General features: G+C 37.9%; 1 protein-coding gene across 29 annotated transcripts in view; it reads right to left on the bottom strand.

Moving 5' to 3' along the window:
• Positions 1-286: 286 nt before the first annotated feature.
• NEB (nebulin) overlaps positions 287-26,001 on the bottom strand; it is a 130,945-nt gene continuing 105,230 nt past the window's right edge. For 3 of the 29 annotated variants that reach the window (XM_054829697.1, XM_054829703.1, XM_054829696.1), the window contains 30 exons: positions 24,996-25,106; positions 24,743-24,847; positions 23,846-23,950; positions 22,441-22,545; positions 21,511-21,621; positions 20,940-21,050; positions 19,387-19,500; positions 19,143-19,247; positions 18,586-18,690; positions 17,858-17,962; positions 16,917-17,009; positions 14,687-14,779; positions 13,118-13,210; positions 12,558-12,650; positions 11,152-11,244; positions 10,526-10,618; positions 9,221-9,313; positions 8,334-8,426; positions 7,570-7,662; positions 6,896-6,988; positions 6,311-6,403; positions 5,248-5,340; positions 4,859-4,951; positions 4,487-4,579; positions 3,844-3,951; positions 3,359-3,542; positions 2,796-2,888; positions 2,115-2,264; positions 1,707-1,816; positions 287-1,122 (listed from right to left, as the gene is read on the bottom strand). In XM_054829697.1, the coding sequence (XP_054685672.1) occupies positions 949-1,122; positions 1,707-1,816; positions 2,115-2,264; positions 2,796-2,888; positions 3,359-3,542; positions 3,844-3,951; positions 4,487-4,579; positions 4,859-4,951; positions 5,248-5,340; positions 6,311-6,403; positions 6,896-6,988; positions 7,570-7,662; positions 8,334-8,426; positions 9,221-9,313; positions 10,526-10,618; positions 11,152-11,244; positions 12,558-12,650; positions 13,118-13,210; positions 14,687-14,779; positions 16,917-17,009; positions 17,858-17,962; positions 18,586-18,690; positions 19,143-19,247; positions 19,387-19,500; positions 20,940-21,050; positions 21,511-21,621; positions 22,441-22,545; positions 23,846-23,950; positions 24,743-24,847; positions 24,996-25,106 (3,198 nt within the window). In that variant the 3' untranslated portion in view covers positions 287-948. The remainder of the gene's footprint in view (positions 1,123-1,706; positions 1,817-2,114; positions 2,265-2,795; positions 2,889-3,358; positions 3,543-3,843; positions 3,952-4,486; positions 4,580-4,858; positions 4,952-5,247; positions 5,341-6,310; positions 6,404-6,895; positions 6,989-7,569; positions 7,663-8,333; positions 8,427-9,220; positions 9,314-10,525; positions 10,619-11,151; positions 11,245-12,557; positions 12,651-13,117; positions 13,211-14,686; positions 14,780-16,916; positions 17,010-17,857; positions 17,963-18,585; positions 18,691-19,142; positions 19,248-19,386; positions 19,501-20,939; positions 21,051-21,510; positions 21,622-22,440; positions 22,546-23,845; positions 23,951-24,742; positions 24,848-24,995; positions 25,107-26,001) is intronic. The other 26 variants (XM_054829702.1, XM_054829711.1, XM_054829712.1 and 23 more) reach the window with 22 other exon arrangements.

Here is a 26,001-nt window from a genome sequence, read left to right as displayed (position 1 = left end):
ACTTGTTTTCAATCTGTAGTCTGTCTTGCACACAGTTTGTGTGGATTTCTTATTTCCCTCTCTCCTGGAGACCGGCTGGGGCCAGATGCTGCAGTAGATGAAGCAGATGACCACTGTGGTCAGGGATGAAATCGTCATCCAGTTCAGTCACAGCCCCTCACAGTTTGACTTGTGGTGGCTGTTGCATCCTCTATTGCCCTCTGACGACTTCTGCTTTCCGAACAAAGCCAGTTTGTTGTGAGATCGATTTCTGCTCTTCAGCGTGAGTAAACAAATGCATTGAATATACTGCAGAAACATCAGCTTTATTTAGTCACTAATTTACAATTAACAGCTTTTGACCCCAGAACAGTTGCATGAAAAACACATGCACAAGAGCTCAGCAAGCAGGAGAGGCTTTTGTGCCCCCAGCTAAACGTTGGTTTGAGATACTAAGCTTAAATGTTGCTTATATGGAGAAGAAATTAATATATTCAAACGTTTAGAATAGTCCAGAAAAATACTGTTGTTATGGGAGAATGAATAAAGTGATAGGTGGTACTCTTAGTCTGAAGTACGTGGACAGAAGTTCAGAGACACTGAACTAGTTAAACTGCTGTGGGGTGGAGTGTAGCACTGGAGTGTTTGAAAGCCCAGGCACTGGACTTCTAAATAAAAAAAAAAAAACCAACCCTTTTTTTGACATTGGGAAGAAATGCAGTTTTTGTGAGCAATGCCTAGTGTGTGTTTACAGGTGGTTTTCAAAAATGTTTGGAAAGGCTGTTTCAAGAGTATTTTGCTCTGCAGTTACTTTTTTCTGTTTGACATCATGGTTCAGAAGGCACTATCAGCATGGAAGACAACAAGGCACTTTGGAAAAAGTATTACAGGCTGTTCTAAGGTGTACATGTGGAGAAGTGCCAGTGTCTCTCCTGTGCAGATACGTGTTGGGGAAGGGCGTGGTTTGGTTTAAACAGCTTCTACGTAGTTGGCTGGCAGCATGCCGGTCTTGCCGGTTCTCTGGACAGTCCCATACATCCAGCCTTCATCAATTGCTTGTACGTTTACAATTGTGTCACCGTCTTTGAAGGAAACCTCATCAGCATCAGCTGCCATATAGTCGTACATGGCCCGGTATGTCTTCTGTTAGTTTTAAGAAAAAGGGGGGGAGGGGGGGGTAAAAAAAAAAAAGAGACAGTTACAGCCCTGCTGTTATCACTGAGAGCTGCTGCTGAGAATCAAAATGTAGGAGCAGGCTCGGAGCAAGTTGTGTTTAGGCTCATTTCAGTCCTCAAAGTACTGGTGATGGCAGTTATCTGGCTGGTCTTACAAGTCTTCTGGTTTCAGATCACAAAATGTTTGGTTTGAGCAATAGCTCCAGCCCTAGCTCTAAGGTGTTGCCCCCAGCAGCTCCTGTGGGAAGGTGATGCCACCATACCCCCTGTCCTATGTCTGCTCTACGACTCGTGAGTAGGAAGAAGTGTTAGAAGTTTTCAAGAGCAGGTGGAGGTTTGTCCCACCCCATGAATCCATCCCACCTTCAGCCCCGGGGGAAGCATGGTGGCATATTACTGACTCAATCCTGGACTAAGATCAGCTGAAGCGTGACGCACGTGCACCATCAGCTATTGACCTCTGGGGCTGTGCACCATTGGTAGGCAGCCAGAGCAACTCCTGCAGCGACCTCAGGAGTGTGTGCCTTAATACAACTGATCGATGTTACTTACGCCAGCAGTAGATGGGTGAGAAGGAACCGATGACACTGTTGTTTGCTGGGTGGCCACTGATGATGACCGCTGTTGGGGTAGCTCTATGGTTTTAGCATGTTTGTAGCCCACTACAAAAGGAAAATAGATTTTGTATTGTTTGTTAGAGAACTGGCACTAGGGTTAGAGTTGTTATGAATAAAGATCACAGACCAGTCATTAGGTGGGTCAAATCTGCCTTTTACCTACTGAAACACAACTTCACCGCTGTTGGTTACGTCTGTAATTCAACATTTTGCAGGTGTACTTTTGCACTTATTCCTGGCAAATGGAATTACTGGACACAAACCCGTGAGCAGTATGGCTCTGACAGATAGCCTGGACACTGTTTGTACTTACCAGGAATAAATAGCATGTTCGTTCTCCTACCTGTTGCAGTTGTGGTGAAGAAGCCCCCATTGCTGTAGTAGGACAAGTGTTGGTCCACACCGTCCGAGGGTTCGGATTTCTCATCGCCACCACTGAGGCTCAAGGCGCTGGCAGAGCGGGAGTGCTCCCGGCTGCGGCGCTGGGCTTGGACTGCAGGGAGAAAGCAGTGGGAACCAAGTTGTGGCTTTGTGTTGTAAGGGGATGTACATGTTAAAAGTACACGTCTATAAATATAAATATGTATATGCACAGTATAGGTTGCTTTACATATACACACATACATATTCTGTAAAAATACCCAAAGCTGTCTACCACTGTTAGCAACCATGTAGCAGTTGTGCTTATAGGGAGTAGAAAACTCACACAGGCCCTGTGGATGCTAAGCAGAATTGGTGACTGTTTTACAAAATCAGTGGAAAAAAGTGTGTGAATTAATTGCAGTCTGGTTTTGCAGTTACTTAATGGTAGTGGCCAGGGCTTTTAAAAAGCATTTTGCAGCCACCATGCTGAAATTCAACTGAAAAAGGCAGAGTCATTATATCCCTGTTGTTTTTAATACAGTGCCTGCACTTGCATTCTTGCACAAGCTATACTTTAGTATCCCCAAGCCATCAGTCTTACTGATTGGATTTGCACAAGTATAAAGCCTATTGCACAAATAGTAGAGCCTGTGGAACAAACCAGAGATCATATGTAAGCTTCTGGACTGGATATTGTCTTCTGCTGGGTCGTAGTCAAAGACTGACCCGGGATTAGTGCGCCACACACGAAGACCTGCAAGAGAAATAGCATTTCCTGGGGAGAACCTGTAGCTCAAGCAACTTTTAGAGAGCTTGAGCAGCACATGTCTGTCCTCAACAGGAGTAAAAGCGTATCAGAATAAGAGCAAGCAGTATTGCATAGATTTGTATTTCTCAAATCTATAGCACAGCTTAGGCTATTTTTAATAAATTTATCTGCATCAAGTAAGCTAAAGTATTTCTCTAATATGCACAGAGGTGAAGTCAAATTAAAATCTAGCATTACATTATCAAGTTGGACAGAATGGGAGAGGCAGACCACAGAGAGTTTGCAGCTGCTGTAAGAGAACACTTTCAAAATGGGCTTTGACAAAAACATGATCTCCAAGTCACGATGAATTTGAATTGCCATGGCTGAGCTTAAATAAAACAATTCTGCAAGGTCAGCTTGTGCTTTGTGTAAATGACATACTCAAGCCATGATAAAACCTAGGTCCTGCTCACCTGTGAGATTCTCTTGATCCTGGTCCACGCGCTTTCGCTCCATTTCCACTACTCGCCTTTGAATGCCCCTGTAGCTGATGTCACTGAAGTCCTGCATGTTCTTTTTCACACGTTCTGTAATGGGGTCGGTAACTACAGGTGTGAAACTACCTTTGGTTTTCTCAAAATCTTCATGGTATTTCACCTGCAATTTAAAAGGAAATGGTTGGGCTCTGTAGCTTAGACAAGTACTTTTTATCCCTGCTTACCTCACGTGAGTGTCCAGTAGAGAGGGTGCACTGCTGAACTTTTGCTTTCTCCCTCCAAAGTACAATGAGAAAGCCTGTGCCTTTCCTGCAGTCCCTCGTGCCTTTAGCTTTTAGTAACCAAACTTGGTATATGTACATTGTCCTTGAGCTGCCACCCTGGAATGTCTCAGGGACAGGGTAATGTTTGTACTAAAAATCACTTGCCAAGCTAAAAACTACATCTATAAATGCTCTTACTGTAGAGATGTGTTTCTGGGTCTCTCGGACACGCCGCATTTCAGGTGTATCCAGTACATATGCAGCTTTGCCTTGTACTTGTTTTCTGAAACTATCTGAATAAAGAACCTGCCAGGTGAGAAAAAGGAAGTGAGCACAGAGCACAAAACTACTTCAGCATCATGAGGAATGAGCTGTACTGACACAACATGGCAAGGAAGGGGAGGAAAAAAAAAAAAAAGGAGCAGCTCTGCTGGTGAATCACATTAAAAGGCAAAGCAAAATTCTTTTTCGTAATTGTATGAGACATAGACAGTGCTAGACTTGATCCCAAACATTCCTTAACTAAAAGAGCCTTAACTTGTTTAACCTTGTAACGTAACACTATAATAATGTTCTAGGTAACTTGAAGGCAATGTATATTAGTTGAAATTCAACTGTTGTTTAAAAACCCCCCAAAGCAGTTAATCACACAGAAAGGAATACTCAATTGCAGCAGAAAGTAAAAAAGCAAGTATTAAAGGATTTAATTTTAGTATGGTTACCTCATAGGTCCAGACTAGGTAGCTAGGTTAACATCTGCACTGTTAATTCAAGTAAGGACTTGAGGGATTGCAATGTTACTTTTTAATGTATTTTCATTTAGTGGCTGACTAGAACATACCGAGCTGATGTTTTCTTGATTGCGTTTAGCTCTCTCCATCTCTGGAGTCATTGGTGTTGGAGTTCCTTTTGCCAGGTGTTCTTTGTACAAAACCTACAGTGTACAAAAAGGTGTCCACAAATCAGACTGGAATAATTCATAGATCATTCTGTAAAGAGTGTTATTGTTTAAGCATACTCATCACTGCAGGGGTAGAAAAGATCTTGGGAAATAAAGCATCTAAAAAGTTATTTGCTAGAGCAAAAGGTAAAAATCAAAGGGAAGTATGGGCAAAAATAAGGAAAAAAACTGAGAAAATAAGGCTAAATTAGAAGTGGACTGTTTCTTCAGAATGGTTATTTTTAATATAAGGTGGTTGTCTTCTTTCAGTACCGAGCTAATGTGTTCTTGATTGCGTTTGACTCTCTCCATCTCTGGAGTGACCGGTGTGGGGGTTGCCTTCCCTAAGCCTTCTTTGTATACAACCTACAGATCACAAAGTAACTCAAGGTCACAAATGTACAAATTAAAAACTGCAATGTTACTGGGTTTAGAGTAAACACCATCCATTAGGAAAGAAAAAAAAAAAAAAGGTCAGAGGAGAAAATAGTATTAAAAAGTTAATTGACAAAAAAAAAATAATCTTTTAAGTACTAGAATTTTAAGAGATGACTTTCTAAGTTTGAGGGAAAAAATTAGAGGGTTAAATAAAACCAGGCAGACTTAAGTTATTAAAAAAAAAAATTCTCTATCATATCCCCTTTACTTCTTCCAGACAATACCGAGCTAATGTGTTCTTGATTGCGTTTGACTCTCTCCATCTCTGGAGTGATAGGTGTGGGGGTTGCTCGCCCCAAGTTTTCTTTGTACAACACCTGTGGGATACAGAAGATGTATCCAGTATCTTAAAAACCCCCCAAAATCAACAGGATTTGAACACAAATTATTACTTTGTTATCAAAGTTCAAAAAAAGTCAGGACTGATTATGATATGCAGCACTGCACAAAAGCCAAACATCTACTGCTGTGAGGCAGGGTAAGAAAAAGAAACTGTAAAAGAAAAGCTTGTTATTTTTCTGGTTAACAAAGAAGGGCTCTATCCAGCTGCAACTACAAGGATGGCTCCATAGGCTCAGGGAAGCTGCCTAGAGAACTATTTGAGAAATGTTCTACCTACTGTTTTATCTGTATTCGAAGCAATTTGTGACCCTTTTGGGAGGGAGGAGGGAGTTTTGTTGCCACACTGCCATCGGGCAGCCAAATAAAGAAGGGTGTTGAGTGTGGTGTGTGGTACCACTGCACCATTACACCTACACATCTCCCCAGTCCATGAGGCCACCTAAAAGCTCTCCCTGCTGCACTGTTCAGAACAGGAATGGTCTCGTTCCTTTTGTGTCATTCTGTTTCAGGCATCCCAAGTCACCTGGCACAGCACTACAATCTCACATGGGTCCGAGAGCTGGGATTTGTTGGAGTTTCTTGTTTGGTTGGTTTTCACTAGAGTCAAATACCCCTTAAAAAAAAAAAAAACAAAAAACAACAAAAAACCAGTGACAGCTTACACATTAAGCATAGAGAGATAAACTGGAATACCTTCACCAAGGGATGCTGAACTCTTGATGTTGTCTGGATAGAGCCCACAGCTATACAAACTGAATTATAGAACAGGCCTAAAAATCTCTGGATCAGACTGTTAACACTAAAGTAATTTTATTTTAGGAGTGATTAATTTGCAGAAACAAATAAATCTATTTTTTAAAATCAACTTTCAGTAGGGAGTTAGAATGTTACTTTATTAAAATATTAGCCCAAAGGGAAAAAAAAGAATCTATTTTTTTAAGGTACCGAGCTAATGATTTCTTGATTGCGTTTGACTCGCTCCATCTCTGGAGTGACAGGTGTTGGGGTCACTTTCCCCACATTTTCTTTGTACAAAACCTACAGGATACAAGGGAGTATCCAAATGTCATTAAAACGGCACCAGCACCACCAAAAAAACCCCAACCCACAAAACCAAACCAACATACAATGCAGCTTTTGAACCATTACACTTAGAAAGGGTTAGCTTTGGGGCATGCTCTGTCCCCGACAGAAGCAACAGTCACTTTGCCATTGAGCTACTAGGAAGCAGAAAGGGACTCCGTACAGAATCAACTCTACATGAAAGCACAACAGTAGTAAGAAAGGGTTAAAAAAAATTGCAGAGAAACAATATTCATCCCAAAAAAGGTCAGACCTAGTTCTAGCAAAATTCTGCTTCGGTCAGCGTTAAAGAGAAGATACTACGATTTGTTTGTAAGCACAGAGGCAGAAGGTTTATGCTACATGGCAGGTTCATTTTACAGTTAGAAAGCACAGATTACTAAAACTGCTGCAGTTAGGTTAAACACTTCATTCCGATCTTTAAGAACTGGTTTCCTGGTCAAGTACCGAGCTAATGATTTCTTGATTGCGTTTGACTCTTTCCATCTCAGGAGTGACAGGTGTTGGGGTTGCTTTCCCTATGTCTTCTTTATACAACACCTATGAGACATAAGAATGAAAGCAACAATAAATAAAAAGCTATCTGTAGACAAATTTGAAGCCTAAGGCTTTTTTTCTTGTATTTATTTTCTCAGGGTCCTAGGTATTATATATATTTTAAAAGAAGGCACTTTTAGCAATATTCTACTAGAGAAGCAGGGTTTGGCATACTGGCTTTTTAACTACAGGATCACTCGTAATCAATAGTGTAAGTGCTACAAAAATGTGACCACAAAACCACCATATTGATGGGCTGAGGATGTTATGCATATGTAAATTATAATCTTAAAAAAAAGAAAGAATGTCAGCATTGCAGAGAAAATGAGTGGAGTTTGTTAAGTGTTTTTAGAATTAGAATAGGGCATTAAAATCACTCTTAAAACCCAATAAAAACTGTAACAAGTTAAAGGCACCACTGTAAACCACAGTAAGACATGAGTAAGAAGTAATCACTATGTAAGCTGCTTTAGAGCTGGGGTCGGCATTATTTTGGAACAAGTGTTACAACGTCCATTTATTAAAACTGTTAAAATGTTCTTTTAAACAGAGTTAAAGGGAACTTTTTTTTCTTAGCAAAGTACCGAGCTACAGATTTCTTGATTGCGTTTGACCCTCTCCATCTCTGGAGTGATAGGAGTGGGGGTTCCAGTCCCCACGCTCTCTTTGTACAACACCTGTGTAGTAACAAGAAGCATCCAAAAACATAATCACAACTCAATAATCATTACATCCAACATGAAGCCAAATCTTTTAGTCTGCTGGAGCTCAATCATCTGTTCTAACGTGCCCTTAAAAGCTTCCCCTGGAAGTGGTGAAGACTGGGATTGCACCCATGAGGGTCTGAAGGCACAGAGGTCTATGGTTCTATCTTAGCGGCCGTGATGAATCCAACAGGAGCCTCTTATGTCAAATAAATTTTCGTGGTGGAGGGGAGCTTTTTGACTACCACTGAAGCCTGCTGTAAAGTCGGACCCTCCCTCTTCTATGATAACAATGTTAAAATAGGAAACTGATAAGATTAAAAAAAAAAAACCAAAACAACAACCCACCACCAAAAAAACCAAACCACAGAAAAAAACCCCAAAAAGTCATATAAAAGAAAAAGGAAGTTGGAACAGGGAGCAAAATGGTTAAAAATATTTAGGATTTTGTAAATAATTACATCTATGAAGAAGTGGTAGGTCAGTAACATTGGAAACTATAGTACAGTGAAGAAGAAAGGAGGATTTTTTTAATAAGTTGATTACGTGGGAGTAAGGAGTGGAATTATTCTTTTTTTAATAAAGGTTAAAAAGTTCACTCTAAGTGGAGTTAAAGGAAATACTTCTGTTCCTCCACAAAATACCGAGCTAATGTGTTCTTGATTGCGTTTGACTCTCTCAACCTCAGGAGTGACAGGTATTGGGGTTCCTGTCCCCAGATCCTCTTTGTACAACACCTGTGGGGTAACATGGCTATATTAAAAAAATGAAAAAGGAACAAGCAAACAACAGTAACACGCAGCTTGCTGAGAGAACAGACTGAATGTTTTTCAAAGTCGCTCTGAGCAAAAGCTTGGAATTAAAGGGAAAAATTAAAATACTCCTAAAAATTATACAGCTAAACACTAGTACTCTGCAATGACTTCTGGCAGGAAGCTGGAACACCTTCTCTGTTTGCTTCTCAGGAGCTAGATAGAAAAACTGTGCAACTGTAGACCGTTAAAGTCTTCCTAAAGGCAGAAAGTATTAAATACAACACAAAAGGAACAAAGAAATCAATTCTGTTTCATTGACCCATTTCATAAACATCACAGCAGGTTACACTGATGTGTATTAGAGCACTGTTATACTGAGGTGAGAGCCACAGATTTGCATCAGGCAATAAATAGTTTAGTTATATATAAAGTAAGTAAAATCAGGGGGGAAAAAAAACCCACCACACAAAACAAAAATAAGGATTGTTGTGACTAAGAAAAGGAAAACGGTGGGTTTTAAGCGCACAAAAATTAAAAAGATAATCAGACTCAAAAGAAAGGTGGAATTAAAAGTTATTATTAAGACGCTGTAATAAAAAAAGAGGAACAAGAATGATGTAAGTAACAAGTATGGAGGAAAAAAAAACCCAAAGGGACCAGGATATTATTTTTTGTGTAAGTTGATTATAAGGGAACAAGAATATTTTTGCGTGTGTGTTACAAGTATTTTAAAATAGATTAAAAGGGAAATTTCTGCTTTTCAAATTAAAAAATACCGAGCTAATGTGTTCTTGATTGCGTTTAACTCTTTCAATCTCAGGAGTGACAGGTGTTGGGGTTCCTGTCCCCAGATCCTCTTTGTACAACACCTGTGGGGTAACATGGCTATATTAAAAAGTGAAAAAGGAATAAGCAAACAACAGTAACATGCAGCTTGCTCAGAGAACACAAAGAACATGAGATATTTTCCTGAGATGCCCTGAATAAACATAGGGATTAAAAAAAAACCCCATAAAAATAAAAATCTAGTTTAAAACGCTGAAGATCGAGTTAAGCACTAATACACGGGTATGACTTCTACTAGAATGTTAGAACCCCTTCCTGACTTGCTTAAGTGCTCTCAAGGTGGACATTTAAAACTGGTGAGTACTTAGAAAATTAAAGTCTTGTATAAATTCAAATGAAGTATATTATTGTCTTTTCACCAGCAGCGAGGTCAACTTTTTCCTGACCATGGCTGAGTCATTGGAGGACCAGGTCCTAACGAGCCTTCCTAAAAGTCTCCCTGCACACACAGCCCTCAACGAAGAGTCATCCATTCCCCGAGTGAAACCCTACTTATTGTCCAGCGTTTATCGTCAAAGAATCTAGCTTCCTTATCACAGGAAGGACACAGAGACACAAGCATAACTAAGGTGTATGTGTGAAAATGGTACCAGAGAAGTTATAATTACTAGGGCTCTCCTATCTTCTACGACACTTTCCTCACCCTGAGAAACATCCTAATGCTACTAAATTTTTTTACCCTGCAAACCTGTGCTTCCAACACATCTACAGCACTTGACACCAGTTGGAGATTTGGGCTGACAATATTACCTAAAGGAAGAAGGCATCATATACAATGCAGAAGGAATAAAGAAATCAATTCTGTTTCATTTACCCATTCCATAAACATCACAGGAGGTTACACTGGCATGTATCACTGTTATACTGAGGTCAGAGCCACAGATTTGCATCAGGCAATAATTTAGTTTTTGTATGTGGTAAAACCAGGGAAAAAAACCAACAACGAAGGATTGAAGTGATTAACAAAAGGAAAAACAGATATTAAAGAAGAAAAAAAATATGTGCAATGTCAAAAGAAAGATGGAAACATGAGATCGAAAAGTTATCATTAGTAAGATGGTATAATAAAAACAAAGTAAGTAAATTACGGAGGAAAAATGTCAAAACATGGGGAACAGGATATTCTTTTTTGTGTAAATTGATTACAGGGAAATACAAGAGTATTTTTTGGTGTTAAAATTATTTTAAAATATATTAAAAGGGAAATTGCTGCTTTTCAAATAAAAAAAAAATACCGAGCTAAAGTTTTCTTGATTGCGTTTGACTCTTTCAATCTCAGGAGTGACAGGTGTTGGGGTTCCTGTCCCCAGATCCTCTTTGTACAACACCTATATTGTAACATGGGAGTTTAAAAAAAAGTTAAGAACAACAAAAAAAAACAACTTAATTTGAAGGAGGTAACACATATAATTTTTATGTCCACTAAGTATACTAGAAAGCAGGAAATGTTAGGGAGTATAAAAGAGTTAACAATTGTGATAAAATCAGAGGAAGTCTTCTGAGCGCTAAAAATACTGCATCCAAATTCTTAGATATGCTTCAACAGAATAATAAAGCATTAAAGGAATGGAATTAAGCAAATTAAAAAAAACAGTGGGTTTTTTTTAAAATGCAAAACACCTTAAGCTTCACAGAAAAAAAAAAGCTTTAAAAATTAAAGGATATGAAGCATCAAGTGTTACATTTATTAAAAAAATCTTCTAAAAAAGTAAGTACATAAAATATAACTAACAATGACTAAAAAATTTACTATCAGGAAGGGGATGTTTCTATGTTTATAAGTTAATCAGAAAGAGTAGAATATGTACAGGTGTTAAATAGCTATAGGAAACTTTTTTCTTCTCAAATGACAAAAAAATACCGAGCTAAAGTTTTCTTGATTGCGTTTGACCCTCTCCATCTCAGGAGTGACAGGTACTGGGGTTCCAATCCCCAGCCCCTCTTTGTACAACACCTGTGTGGCAACAGGGAAGTATTTAAAAAAAAAAGGAAAAAAGGAAAAAAGGAGAGAAGGAGAGAAGGAGAGAAGGAGAGAAGGAAAAGGAAAAGGAAAAGGAAAAGGAAAAGGAAAAGGAAAAGGAAAAGGAAAAGGAAAAGGAAAAGGAAAAGGAAAAGGAAAAGGAAAAGGAAAAGGAAAAGGAGGAGAGAGAGAAGACATGTAATTTAATATAGTGAAACTTCAAAGTATGAAAAATAAAGTCTGTCAGCCTTGTTCAAAGGTGAGCAAAAAAAAAAAAAAAGTCAATGAAAATAATCAGCTGGTATTACTACGAGGTTCGGTGTCATCTCACCTGGGTGCACACAAATGATGCCAGCAAGAACTGCAGGAGTGTTTTGTGCAAAGCACAGCTTAAGCCAAGTTACCTGAAAACTCTTTTGCAAAGGAGTTTCCTTACTCAAACAAAAGATCTTGCATCAGCATCTTTGCCTCTAAGATTTCTAAATAGGCTCACCAGCATAAAGGAGAGCCGTGATGACCTCAGAGACAATTAAATGTAGCAAAACATGTAATAACAATGGCTTCTCTGAACTGTCCTATTAATCTCAAGTCAGGACTGAATTTCGTATCGGTCATGTCTGAATTGGGTCAGAGTGAGTCCAAATTAGTCCTAAGCTGCTCTAGTTAACACAGAAATATAGAACAAAATTATGACATAATGGTCATTTGACTGGAATGTGTTAGGAGTAGAAACAATCTGGATAGAAATTCATCACAACAGTAATTTTTCCTTAGATATGCAATTTTCGTCATTTTTTCATATCGCGGTGATATGGGGATGCCACCCAGGTTTCTTTACAAAGACCTGTAGGAGATAAGAAAGCATCCAACACAGCAAAACCAGGAAAAGAGACAACACACGCTAGTTGCATTAGATGGCTTTGCTTCAGGAAGTGTTAAGAGTTCATTGTCCATTTGCAGTGCAACCAGTGCGGTGAGTCTGAAGACTGTTAGAAGGATCGGCTTTGTTATTGAGGAGGAGAGTGACATCACTCAGATGACTACTATTTCATTGGGAAGAAGATTAAGGTACTGCTCAACTGCTTGAAGTCAATGAGGTTAAATCTCACAGCTGAAAGAACTTACTGACAACTAAGTTAGATTGAGTAAAAAATTAAAATATAAGGATACAGACAGGGTTTTAGTGATTTGATTAAGAAAGGGTTGTTCAAAGTTCAACAGAGAATTGAAAGAAAAATTTAATATGGAGGAGTTAAAGGGATTTGATTTGCATTTGAAATGGCAGGGTTTGTTTTATTTAGCAATACCGAGCTAATGTTCTCTTGATTGCGTTTGACTCTCTCCATCTCTGGAGTGACCGGTGTTGGGATGCCAGTCCCTAAGCCCTCTTTGTATAACACCTGTGAGGTACAAGAAAGTTTCCACAAAAAAAGCACTCAACACAGGCAAAACCATTAAATCTGACTATTTTGTGAGTTATGTTTAGCGTTAGGATCGCTTTTTAATTAATTTCACACTTGTTCTAGAGGCAAATATTAAGGAAGAGGCTAATGGTTGATTATTCTGTAAATATATGACTACAGATACTAGAAGATACAGTGTTAAGAAAAAACAAACAAGGAGAGAAACACTATGTTAATTTCACAACTTACTTCCAGTTTTGGTTCTTAAAAGAAGTGCATGTAAAGTTGTAAATCACCAAAAAAAGTCAAAGCACAAAAAGGTGGAATATAAATGAGTTAAAAATATTGCCAGGGAAAAGTCAGGAGCGGGGTGAGATTCTAAACCATTGAAGAAAAACGGATTACATGTTAGGATGTTATGCAAAAATAAGTTGTTATAATTTTTTTTGTTTTTTTTTAAATACCGAGCTAATGTGTTCTTGATTGCGTTTGACTCTCTCTATCTCTGGAGTGACAGGTGTTGGGATACCTGTGCCCAGGTCCTCTTTGTACAACACCTGCAGAACACAAGCACTCAGCAAGGTGAGAAGATCATATTCCTTCCACAACAACTACAGTACATTTGGATAGATAATTTACCTGGTTTACAGGTCAATATGATCTGGTGTTATATGTAAATACAATTTATTTTACTCAGTAAGCATCTTTTTAAGTAAAGTCACCAGTTCAGCAAAGTACTTAAAGTCTCTGTCGAGGTGCTTGAACACACTGACGTCAATGCAACAGGCCAGTACAGTAGGACACAAGTTTAAATATTCTGCTGACCTGGCCTGAAAAGTACGTTTTGCTTTTCATCTTAGTTTAGGAAATGTAATAGTATTACTTTTCAGGCAGTCAGCATTTCCAGAAGGTGTTTTGTTTTGGTTTTTTTAATGGTGTTAACAAACAGGTAAACCTTTTATAGACATGTTTAATACAAAAATATTTAGTTGTGGGCTCCATTTGATTTTGATCTCTGTGACTATTTGTTTGGAACACCACTATTTTACCTTGGTTTTGATCTCTAGTAAGAAAAACAATTGAGTTTTAGGTCTCACTCGATTTAACTTAACCTGTAATTGTTTGATTTAAAAAAATTTGCATTTTTCATTAAAGGAGTTGCATAGGACATGCCTGGGTTGATTTAAAATCTAACCATGGAGAAATACATTACAAATGCACTCACAGTTATTTTTGCAACTAGTAAAATACTTGCAACGAAACAAGCTAACAAAAAAAAAAGGAAGTATTTCACTGCTTGATGTCATTGAAACACTGAAAAAATACAAAAATAGAGCATTTACAGCAAGGGAAAACAAATTATGTAAAAGGTTAGAAAAAATGAACAATCATTTGAGAAAACAACTCAATTGTGCAAAAGTGAGCTGTAAAACATGTCAGAACCATAAACAGCTCAAAAGGGAAACAGTACTTATAAAATCTGGAATGGAAAATCGTAAGATACTCATTACATGGGTGTCGCTGCTCCTCAGCATTGCATAGCAAACATCTGAGACACCAATAACTACAACACCATGTCTTGCTTCAATTCTGTATGCAGAGATCCAAGTAAAGCAGTAGTGGCTCAAAATCAGAAGAGCATCTTGTGGTTATTAAAATCTGCACTTAACTTGATACGGGAAGAGCTAGTTATTGTTTCCACTTCTGATTGTCACCAGGTTTTGTGACTACAGAAAAGGCTCCAATTATTTTTTTCCATAAAGTTTTCTCATTTTTTTTCAGAATAATAATAAAACATCATCTGGGTATGCTTTGTTTCTAGTTCTGTGTTAAGAAAAAGGGCACAGAAGTAATACAGGGAAGTGGCTGATCGTCACGATCACTGCAAAATTCAGATATTTAAACCTGCTGCTAAATACAGGGATTTAAGAGATCTGTTCTCTTTTCAACAAAAAGTAACCACAAACACGACCAAAGGTTGGAGCTTGAGATCTACATGAGTATATAGGTAAGGAGAAAATATCGACCATTACCGAACTGATGTGCTTCTGGGTCTCCTTGACACGCTTCACTTCTGGAAGATCAGGAATTGGAGTGCCTTTTCCAATATTCTCCTTGTACTTAATCTACAGCGGCGCAGACATTAGAAAAAAGTAAAAGGATTTACATTAAAGCACAGCTGACGCAGGTATGTGTAACAAGTTACATGAATAAAGAAACATAGGTCCTTTACCCTTTACAAACTCATTCAAATCTCAGGTACTAAACGTATTCTGATAGAAGGAAATCATCAAGGAACCATCTGCCACACTTTTACACAGCACTTTAACTCAGTTCAGGGTAAAAAACTAGAGTCTTGTTTGAGCCAGAATTTTTCAACTGAAGCCTAACATTTGGGTATCTAACATCTCCCAGGAGCTTAATTTTGGCAAGAACAACCCCTCCTCAATTTATAACAACTGAACCATTTCAAGGTTTCTTACACGGAGTTCAAAAAACCTGTGATATTAAACATTTAAAATAATTTCTACAAATCTTAGCCTAACAGCATCAAAATAGGCACCTGGCTTCCTATGTGGATACATAAAGAGCATTACCCTGATCTTGAGGAGATGGAACATTTAAAAGATCTCACTGGCTTTAACATGAGCAGCTTGCTGCTCTTAAAGTATTTCCACCATCTTCACAAGCTTTCTGTTAGAGGGTAACTTCAGCTGTTGAGGAGATGTCACTGAGAATGGCACTTTACTAAAAGGATTTTCTAAAATCAGGTGTAAATACCTTTGAACCTGATACCATTTGGTCTTTCTACCAATCAAAAAGAATTTTGCATTTGTAAAAATCTATCACATTCAACAAAGGTGAGAGTCATCATACAACATTTTAACAACTGCAGTGCTATATGCAGTTCTACTTTAGCATAACAAAAAATAGCATTTTACAAAAACATATTTAACATACTATGCATGAAAAATTGGCTGAAGTGTTAGTATCTTTTATGCTAAAATGATGTTAGCATTCAAAAAAGCATGAAAAAGATTTAAAAGTTTTGAAAGAAAAGTAATACATACAATTATGCCAAATTTAGAGTGTTACAATTTTTTATATAATATAAAAGTGTTAGAAGACAGGCTTTCGACACTGTTTGCCCTGGCATCCTCACAGACAAGGTAACAAAGTATGGGTTAGGTAAGTGCACGGTGAAGTGGAAAACTGGCTGCATGGCTGGACCCATTCTCATAAATTCAGCAAGGGGAAATGCAAAGTCCTGCACCTGGGCAGGAATAACCCCAGGCACCAGCACTGCTGGGGGCTAACCGTTTGGGAAGCAGCTTTGCAGAGAAGTACCTTGGTGACCTGGTGGACAACAAGCTGACCATGAGCCAGCAAAGCAGCCTCATGACAAAGGTGGTCAACAGAATCCTCAGCTGCATTAAGAAGGGCATCGCCAGCAAGTCAAGGGAGGTGACGCTTCCCCTTACTCAGCACTGGTGAGGCCACATCTGGAGTTCTGTGGCCAGTTCTGGGCTTACCAGTACGAGCAAGATACGGATTTACTGGAGCAAGTCCAGTGCAGAACCACAAAAATGAGTAAGAGAAAGGACCATCTTTGATATGAGAAGAGGCTTAGAGAACTGGGACTCTTCAGCATGGAGAGGAATAGGCTTGGGGGGACTTAGCAATGCGTACAAACACCCACTGGGAGGGAATGAAGAAGAGGGAGCCACTCTTCTCAGTAGTGCTCAGTGACAGGACAAGAGGTAATAGTCAAAAATTAAAACCCAGAAAATTCAATCCGAACACAGGAGAACACTTTTTTACTCTAAGGGTGGTCAGACACTGCAACAGGTTGCCCAGAGAAGTTGTGGAGTCTCCATCCTTTGAGATATTCAAAACTCGACTGGATGTGGTCCTAGGCAACCAGCTCTAGCGGATTCTGTTTGAGCAATGGGGTTGGAGTAGATGATCTCAAGAGGTCACTTCCATCCTGCTTTGATTCTGTGCTAAGTAAATTGTGTTTGGGATGAGATTAAAATGATGGCAAGAGCTTTCATGTTTTAGAAATGGGTTGTAAGCAACAAATCGAAAGATTACTGTTCAAGTAAAAAGAATAGGCAAAAACTTTTAGAAAGTAACCTTTAGCTGAATGGATTACTGCCAAGCCATTGTTAGCAACACTTAAAGAAATAAGAGTGGAAAAAATATATATTATTTCAAGTTGAATTAGCACTGGTAGAGCATTAAAAATCAATTATTTTGTACCGAGCTAATTGCATCCTGGGTTCGTTTAACTCTCTGCATCTCTGGTGTCTTTTCAATAGTAGTTCCAGTTCCAATATCTTCTTTATATAAAATCTTAATATTTAGAAGGAAGACAACAAGGTTAAGCATACAAAACACAACATTATTTCTTCTAGAGAGTGAATACAGGCTCATGACAGCAATTTGTACACAACAGCACAGGCTGAAAGCCAACTCGGAGGATCATCTCTAGTCACTGCCTTATTGCCTATCTGAAGTCTGTCCTACTGCATGAGTGCTGTTTGTGAAAAAAAGGGGCTGACCATTTATATATTATAGTAATGCATTTTAAGTAGAATAGCAAAACAGTTGTAGACTAATCTTAGGACTGAAGACTGGTATTTGTTCTAGTTTTAATTTGTTCCTTTTGTTCTCATGTGGTTTATTACGTTTTACACAAATTTCTTCTACTTAGTTACTTACTATGCTAATGGTGCTAGCGGCAAAATGATAAAGCAGACTTTAGGCACTTCATGGTAACACATGAAATGTGAAACAAATCAGTCAGTTCACTTTTCACTGAAAGAAGACAGTTGCAACACAGCAAGAGTACACTACTTGCACGGTAACAGGACAAAAGAAAGGTCAATACTAGTAATACCAATTTCAGCCCAGGATTGGTTGTTTAACTATATCACAGCTATGTATATTTGAAAGAGGGCAATCAGGGCACTTCACAAAAAACACTAGGTAAAAAGGGGTAGCCAAAGACAGCGAAATCTACTTAGAATAAAGTGAGTTTTGTTTGAAAAAGTTCCTATACACATTTATGCAGGTCAAGAACATAAGAGCCAAATATAATTACTGTTGCATGGTGCTCAGTTACCAGCCAGGGCTAAACCACGACAACGTGTTAAACTGTATATTTTTGAATGAGTGCTGAAAACAGAAAGTAACTATACCGAGCTGAAATTCTTCTGGTTTTCTTTCACACGCAGCATTTCTGGTGTGTCTTGTACAACCGTAACTTTTCCTTTACTGTTCTGTAGGTCCCACTGATACTGAAGCTGTTGAAAAAGTTAAAGTAAAATGTCAAATGTTGACTCTATGCCATAAAAATTTACTCACAGAGTTTTCTTTGAAGACGAGAAAAAAAATATTTTCAAGTACACCTTATAAGGAGATAATTTTAACATCACCGTTAGTGATGTGAAGATGTACCACAGTAAAAAGTACTCTCATTTAAATTAGCAATAGGAGATCCTTAACTAGATTCACTGAAAAATCTTGAAAGGGGCCAGATTGTATCTAAACCAATTACGTCTCGACAATGAAAGTTAAAGATTTCAAATCAGCTTGTGGAGTTCTGTTACTGACCATACAGTCTTGCAGGCAGTCCCACTGACAACAGACAACTTCAGCAGGTATAATTCTCTATTACTTGCAAAGGAATTGTCAAAGCACTGCAGCAGAAAGTTTTTTCAATGCAATAACAGAATCGTGTTGGATCCCTATGTAATGCGTAAGTGGGCTGCTCCATACATAGTGAACCCTCTAACTGAAGATCCTGGAGAATATAAAGGCAGCCCAGTTGGGATTAGAGTGTGATATCAGAACCTTATTAAATGAAAAAAAGTGGAACATTTTTTAATTATTTGGCAGTAACAGCATTTATTATTTATATACGTACTGTGCTAAAGTTCTTTTGATTCTCACGGACTCTCTGCATTTCTGGTGTGTCTGCTACAGGCACATAGTATGGCATGGTCCTTTCTGCATCTTCCTTATACTTTTTCTGATAGAAAACAGAAAATATATTCCATCGATACAAAAGCAGTAATAAACAACCTGGCATTACTTATTGTTGCATAATGCCCATATTTATGGAAGTGTGAGTACTTCTGTGTCTGATATAAATTCAGATTATGCCTCTGTGTAAACTTTATTTTAAACATTGTGTTATTAAGGAGTAGGAAAATTAAGCTAAATCTACTTAGAACAAAATTAGCTTTGGCATTGCAAAAGCAATAGAAATTATTTTTTCATTTTATAAAGTATTAAAATGAATTAATTTCAATATTGAAATGGAATTTCAGAGTAAGAGATGCCCCATCACAGCTCTAGAGATTTTTTTTTTTTTTGGTTTATCTCCTGAATGTCGTGACAAGTAGTTACTTAGGTGCTCCAGATCAGTATCCACTCGAGGTTCCCACATGAATGATGATTAAATTGCTTCACTCAAGATACCTGGCTCGAAAGGTTCTTGACCTGCTGGGCGTGAATAATCTCTGGAGTATCGACAACACTGGTGTAGTTGGCTTTCTCCATCTCCGCCAACTGTTTGTATTTGATCTGTTGGGAAAAGCTCACATTTAGATGCCTTAATCATATCTTGACAACTATTTTCATTTTGTTTAATCAAAAAAAAATGGCTAATAAATTTTCCTTTAAAGAAGACATCAGATGTGATATATGAGATGTTCACACAGACCTGGCTGGCAATGTCAGTGGCATTCTTTGCTCTCACAAAGTCTGGTGTCTCCAAAGCCAGTTCTGTCAGACCTTTTCCTCTGATTTCTAATTCCAAGGCTTTTTTGTACTCTTTCTGCAGATGAAGACAGCAAATAGATACTTTGTCAATGTGAATGCAATACCTTTAGCAACTTCAGATAGTTTAATGACCACACAACAAAACAGGAATATTACTAATACAAACTCACAAAACTAACAGCCCTACTCCAGAAGTAAATGGAGCACAGTACAGGCCAGCTGTATTAAGGTCACTCTTCCTTCTCACACCAGTAATTTCAAAGTGTAAGTTCCTCTAGGTGATCAGTGATTGGTGCAAAACAGTAACTTGTACAGAAGAGAAGCAACACAGAGTGAGCAGTGTATGAAATCCCTGTGGTAGTGAAGAGTGGTCACAGATGTTTCACACTGAGCACGTCCAAAATATGCGAGGTGTCAGGATTCTCTGTGACATTTTGGGCCCTTTGGAATGAATACCCTCCCTAAAAACTCAGTGCCGCAGCAGACACTCTTCCCAATGAGATCTTCCATGAAGGTCTAAAAGATTTATTTTGTATAGAATGGTATAATTCAAATCTCTCTATGCCAACTCTGTTGAACTTAGCTGAATATGTCTGTAATATTCTGGTAATAAAATATAGGCTCTTTTAATAATGCAAAACCTCTGCACTACTAAGTACGAAATGCTGTTGCCAATAAGGGTGCTTATCTTAAGAGTATTTCGTTAAGAAGCAAAATCCTAAGTAACACTAAAAAGTTACTTTTTTCAGCTTTCAGCCTGATGATGTTAAGGCTCTTAAAATATGAGCTAATCTTATCCTATGAAAACGATCCCTATGAAATATTTATTATATCAGTCCACCACGTAAATAAAGTGGCTGTTAGGTTTGCATCCTGGCTGTCTGCTGGCCACTGCTCTCCATCAAAGGGGGGAAGATTGCCTCAGCCATCAGGCCTGGGCAGGAGGAACTGTTCATGAACATGGCTGGCGTTTCTGACTCAACCATCAAGCACAGAGCATTCAAAAAGAGCTCTCTGCTGCTCAGCACACCTCCCAAAGCAGAAGTATGCCAGTCTGGTTCCCTCATTGAGGTCCCTTTCGGATCTCTCACTTTGCTTCTCGTTTCCTCAGCCTTGGTCCTTAGTTCCTAATCCTTGGTAACTGCTCCTGACCTAAGATACCTAGTTTACAAAACTGACACCTCTGGTTCCTCCACTTAGCCTTGCTGCATCACAATGCTGCTTTAGTCTATCCCTAGACTGATCTGACTGTTGATCACAGCACCTCTTTCCCATCTATATTCCTGACAGTAACTGTGAAGCCAGAAAAGAGCTCACTTAAAAGTTCAAGCTCCCAGTTTTATCTTTAGATACCCATACACATTCTTTTTTCCTCTCTACTCAAGAGTTTCTAGGGAATGACAAAGTTCATACTAGTGTTACACAACCATAAGCATTTATCAGTTGGAGGCTGGTACATCCATTCAGTTATTTTCCAAATAGTTTTTGACATACCTCGTTCAGGATTTGAGTTGCATTCTTCGCTCTTAACATGTCTGGAGTCTCTTCTAAAGCCGTTAGTCCTTTACCTTTGACACCTTCCTCCAGATCCCTCCTGTACTCTTTCTGCAGAACAAAGAAAATACAAACTGCAAAGCCAGACTAAAGAGAGTTCTACACTCTACAACTTTGTTGCAAAAATTAAAAACAACAACAAAAAATCCAAAAGCTCCAAAAGAAAAAAGAATTTTTTAAAAACAACAAAGAACATTGTATAGGATTATATAAGAACTACTGCAACAGAATAGAGTGTAGTAATTATTGTTTAAGATAAATAGCAAAGGCACACACATATACACCCCGCTATGGAATAGTTATGCTGATGAATGTCAGAAAGGGACATAGTAAATATGAATACAGTTAACAAATAATGTCCACGACAAATTAGATCACAACACAAACTATATGTAAACATGCTTAATGTGAATGGTTAGGAAAAAGAAAGTGGTGAAGAAGAAATGCTGCTGAGAATACTTAGTGGAATTATTTCACTTGACAGAGGAAATAAGCACAGAATAACTGCTACCTCGCTTGCTATTTTGGTTGCATATTTGACATGTAATAAGGATGGTGTAATCTCCAAGCCAGTAAGGTTTCTGCCTTTAATGGACTCTTCAAAGTCCTTCTTATATTCTTTCTAATGAGAGTAAGAAGAAAAAAGCAAAATAGCAAATATTTATTACATTATTTTTAATTGCGAGAAAAACTACTGGGGGGATGGAGCAGTGGGTTGGTATTAATGTCACAATGACAGCCTGCTACAGTCAGTGCTGTGGGCACGTAAGGGAATAAATCCTGTTTCTGCTAACGCCCAGGAAACAGCTCATTACTTTCAATGGAAATATAACCTGCCTTTTTTTTCTCCCCCTACTTACTTGTATATGCAGAGAAAACATTCAATGAAATCACTCAAACATAATGACTAACGGCCTTATACAACTATTTTTCAGCATGTATAAGCCTTGATCTGTGACAGAACAAGATTATACTTCAAACAAACAGAAAATAACTGCTTGAGGAAATAGAATGACAGGTCAGTGAAGAACACTACAACAGTAGAGACAAACAGGAATTAAATGGGTTTCTCAGATGAAAAGAATAACCGGGGTACTTTCTGTGGACTATAACTGACATGCATACTATACTCCTGTTGCAAAAGTTTAAGTGAAATGTGATTCATACTAACTTCTAAAGACTAGAAGACTCACTTAAGCTTCATTTACTGATGAAAAATTACAGATAATATACACTCCATCATGACACAGGAAATCTTCATGATTTTAAAAAGTAGTATTTCATAACTAATATAAAGAAATGTGATATAGCTATAATTTTTCAGTCTATCAGCATGCACAAGATGCAAATATAATTGCCTGTCTAAATCACTTTGAATTTTTAACCATAAAAAATAAATTTTAAAGTTTCTTTAGTCTACCAGTACTGATTTTAACCATACCTCACTCTGCATGAGCTGAGATTCCTTTGCAGTAAGGTATGTTGGAGTTTCAAAGTCCAACATAGGTTTTCCTTTTTCCTTCTCATACTTTTCTCTGTATTTCACCTGAGAAGGAAATGAAAAAAGTTACCCTCCTAAATAAGCAAAGAATCAATTCATTGACTGGTATATGCCTACTTTGGTCAACAGATCTCTGGTAGAAAATGAACTTCTAATAAAGTTTACCTTCCTGAAATCCATATTATTGGTCATAAAATGAATAATCAAAGGTCAGGCTTATGGCAAAATTTGTGTGGCCTAAAATCCTATTGGTTTATTTCCTGTTGCAGAGAATAAGCAGCGTCATCTCAGATTTCAAGAATTTCCTGATCACGAGAAGGAAGACAGATAGCTGTAAAAATCCATCTCAAAGGCACTCAGATTGCTCATGACCCTGGTTGAGTTCAGCCAGTTACATATTAATGGACTGCTGGAGTGTTAGCAGCAGGGCTTGAAAAGACGCAGTTTAGCGACTTGCTAACTAATTCTGTGCATGAGTGTGCAGGAAGTAAAATGTCCACAAGGATGAAGATATTCTTGCTTCAAGTTATAGTATCCAGCCTTTAGGGCATCAATTTTCAGGCTGCTGCATGAGGTAATGCTATGTCTTTGGCTGAGACAGATCCTGATCTCAAACTGGAGCAACAAGTAGTGACTTTAACTAACTACAAACTGATTGACAACCATTTTCTTATAGTCCTTTGCTAGATAACCTTTTTGCTCTTCCATGCCATGCAGCAGAACAATAATTATGGCCCTTTGTGCTCTAGCAGCAATTCCTCTCTTGTTTTACAGTCAATAAATAGCTGGAATAGAACCTGGAGAGAGGATTAGAGACCAAATCAGAGGGTGAATTTCTCTGGAATGATTCATCATTTACTATACTCCAGAGGGAAAAAATGTCAGACACATTTAATAGCAGCAGTAGGTATTGCTTTGGTTAAAGCAATTTTGGATGCAGAAAAAGAATTGCAGAGCTCTCCTCTGTATCATTTGAGGCTAGAATGGATAAAACAGTTGAAAATATACTGTCAATTCTTTCCATTTCCAGTTTCTGTGATTACCAGGTCTTTCCTTCTATAAATCACCCTGATAAATGTTGTATACTGTGTAAAAAGATCCATACACAACAGACATAAGCAACTTTGAGATCTACTCTAGAATAAAGAAATCATACAGATATTTTGTACATGTTCTAAACTTGCAAATATGCAAATATTTCTCCTTGACTTGTTTACTCAGATGTGCAGTGTTTAGAAAGCAGCTAGGCACAGAGATTGTTATATACTGGAGAATTTGCTAGGAGGACTTCGGTGATGGAGACTGGTAGTGAGTGGGGTTAATGCAAAACACATGACCAACTTACGTGGCTCTGTAGTTCTGATGCCTCCCTTAGATGAACCTGTTCAAGATTATCTGGCACCACATGGTAGTGACCCTTACTCTTCTCATACTGCTTCTTGTACTGGTACTGAAGGGAAGGTGTCAAAAATCATCTCAATAAAAAAAAAAATCCCTCAGCAAATTTACTTCTTAGGTCCAATGAAAGCAACACTTCAGTGGAACATCAAAGAGAAATTAGAAATACAAAAAGCAAAACAAAACCAAGAAGTTTAATTCCCAGTATCAGCTATCACTTCTAAAGATGTGGGTGAACATTTATCTTCTTTTGACCATTTTGATTTAAACAAAGATTTTTTCAAAACCAGAATTAAAAAAAGAAAAAGAAAAAAGAAAAAGAAAACACAGTGGATACATGAAAAGGCTTTACCAGGCAATAACAATTTTTGCCTTTTCTCAGTAAAATTATCAAGTATTTTGTTAGGCATAATTCTGTACATCTACAACAGGGGGATGTTAAACATAAACATCAAAGGAAAAAACAGACAAACCCAAAAATTTTAAATATAGTAAGCAGTAAAGAAAAAAGTTTTAAAAAAAAGACAATAGTATTTGTTAGTGTGATGCAATCAGTTAAAATGTAATAAGGAATCAATCCACTAAAAAGTATTAGAGGATTTGAAATATTAGCAGTTCTACAGCTAATAAAGATTTCACTTCCCAGAGGACAAATGTGGCAAAGTTGCTAGTTAACTAGGAAATAATCATTAGAAAGGAGAGGAAGAGATCACTACCAGGTGATGTCCCCTGAACAATAATGGAGGGAGTAATTGTTACAGAAATAGTTAGCAGAGAACGATTCAGAAGAGAATCAATAGTAATGGAAAAATGAAACGGATCTGGGATTAGTTAATGAGCTTACAGCACTGGCGAGTTGGCTTGTACTCAGGACATGGTTCATGATCAGCGATTCAGACATGTCTGTGACAGGCTTATGAAGTTTCTTTAAATCTGCCTTGTATTTCACCTGCAGGTAAGAAAGGACAATCAACATCAGAAAAGGAGACTGCTAATAAAACCTGTGATGTTGAATATATTAATAACATAAAGGAGGTCTTTGTTAGAGAAATTTGAAACTTTTAATTTCCCTAGAGGAAAAGCATAAGTAAACATACCTCACTAGCCATGTTGTGGGCGTCTTTCATGGTCTTGTAGATCTTAGCCTCCTTTAAATCATACTTTGGCTTTTTACCCATCTCTTTGGAAAAATTCTCTTTGTATTTCACCTAAATTAAAGAACAACCAGGTATTACAATTGTTCTTGAGTACTCACTTGTTTGGCTGCAGAAGGCAAAGAGACCCTACTTCAATGCTGATGGTCAGCAGACGAATGAAAATGTAGTAACTTGAAGGCATCCACTGGAATAAAGGCTATTTTAAAGATGACCTGACATGGAAAGAAAATCTACATCTGTATTTACAAAATACCACTTGCAATTTTTCTTTCAGTGCACAGGTTACGTCTCATTGTAAAAATAACATAGTCAAGACAAGTACATTGACAACATGCAGCTGAATTTTGACCCTTAGACAGGAAGAATTTTTCAGTTGATGGGAACTGTGCATGGATAAAAGATACCCTGTTTCACAAAGAGACAAAACCAGACACAAGCATAAAGAATATTTCAAAGAACTTTTACGTACTTCTTGGAGAAATGTGAGCTTTAAAAACTACCTCAAGACATACAAGCACTGGAGATGGCAAAATCTGTTAATCACATATTGTGTTCTGTATAGATCAGAGATGAAGAAGGATGTTAATGATCACAAACAGGATAGTGATACAATTAATTACTGGGAATTAGATTACGCAAGAGGCTTAGTAACACTTCCAAACCACATTAGCATCAGCAAGGTAAACCACAGCGATTCAAGCCATAATATTCCAGCAGACCCAGGCCGAAGGCACAGAAATGTTGATAGGAATGAGAGTTTTGCTAATGACTTAAACAAGGGCAAGTCCTTCATCCATCATGACTTGTCCCATCCCACTGCTGCAGGTGTAGCTAATTCCTCACTATTTCTTGTAAATCTACAAAAGGGACGGTTCCATTAGGAATATTTTGGGTTTATTACTTTTTTTGCTATGAGAGATGCATAAAATCGTTTCAGAAGAGTTAC

Source organism: Grus americana, chromosome 6 (genome assembly GCF_028858705.1).
Source record: "Grus americana isolate bGruAme1 chromosome 6, bGruAme1.mat, whole genome shotgun sequence".
NCBI classification, from domain to species: Eukaryota; Metazoa; Chordata; class Aves; order Gruiformes; family Gruidae; genus Grus; species Grus americana.
This window is presented reverse-complemented; position numbering and strand designations above follow the sequence as displayed.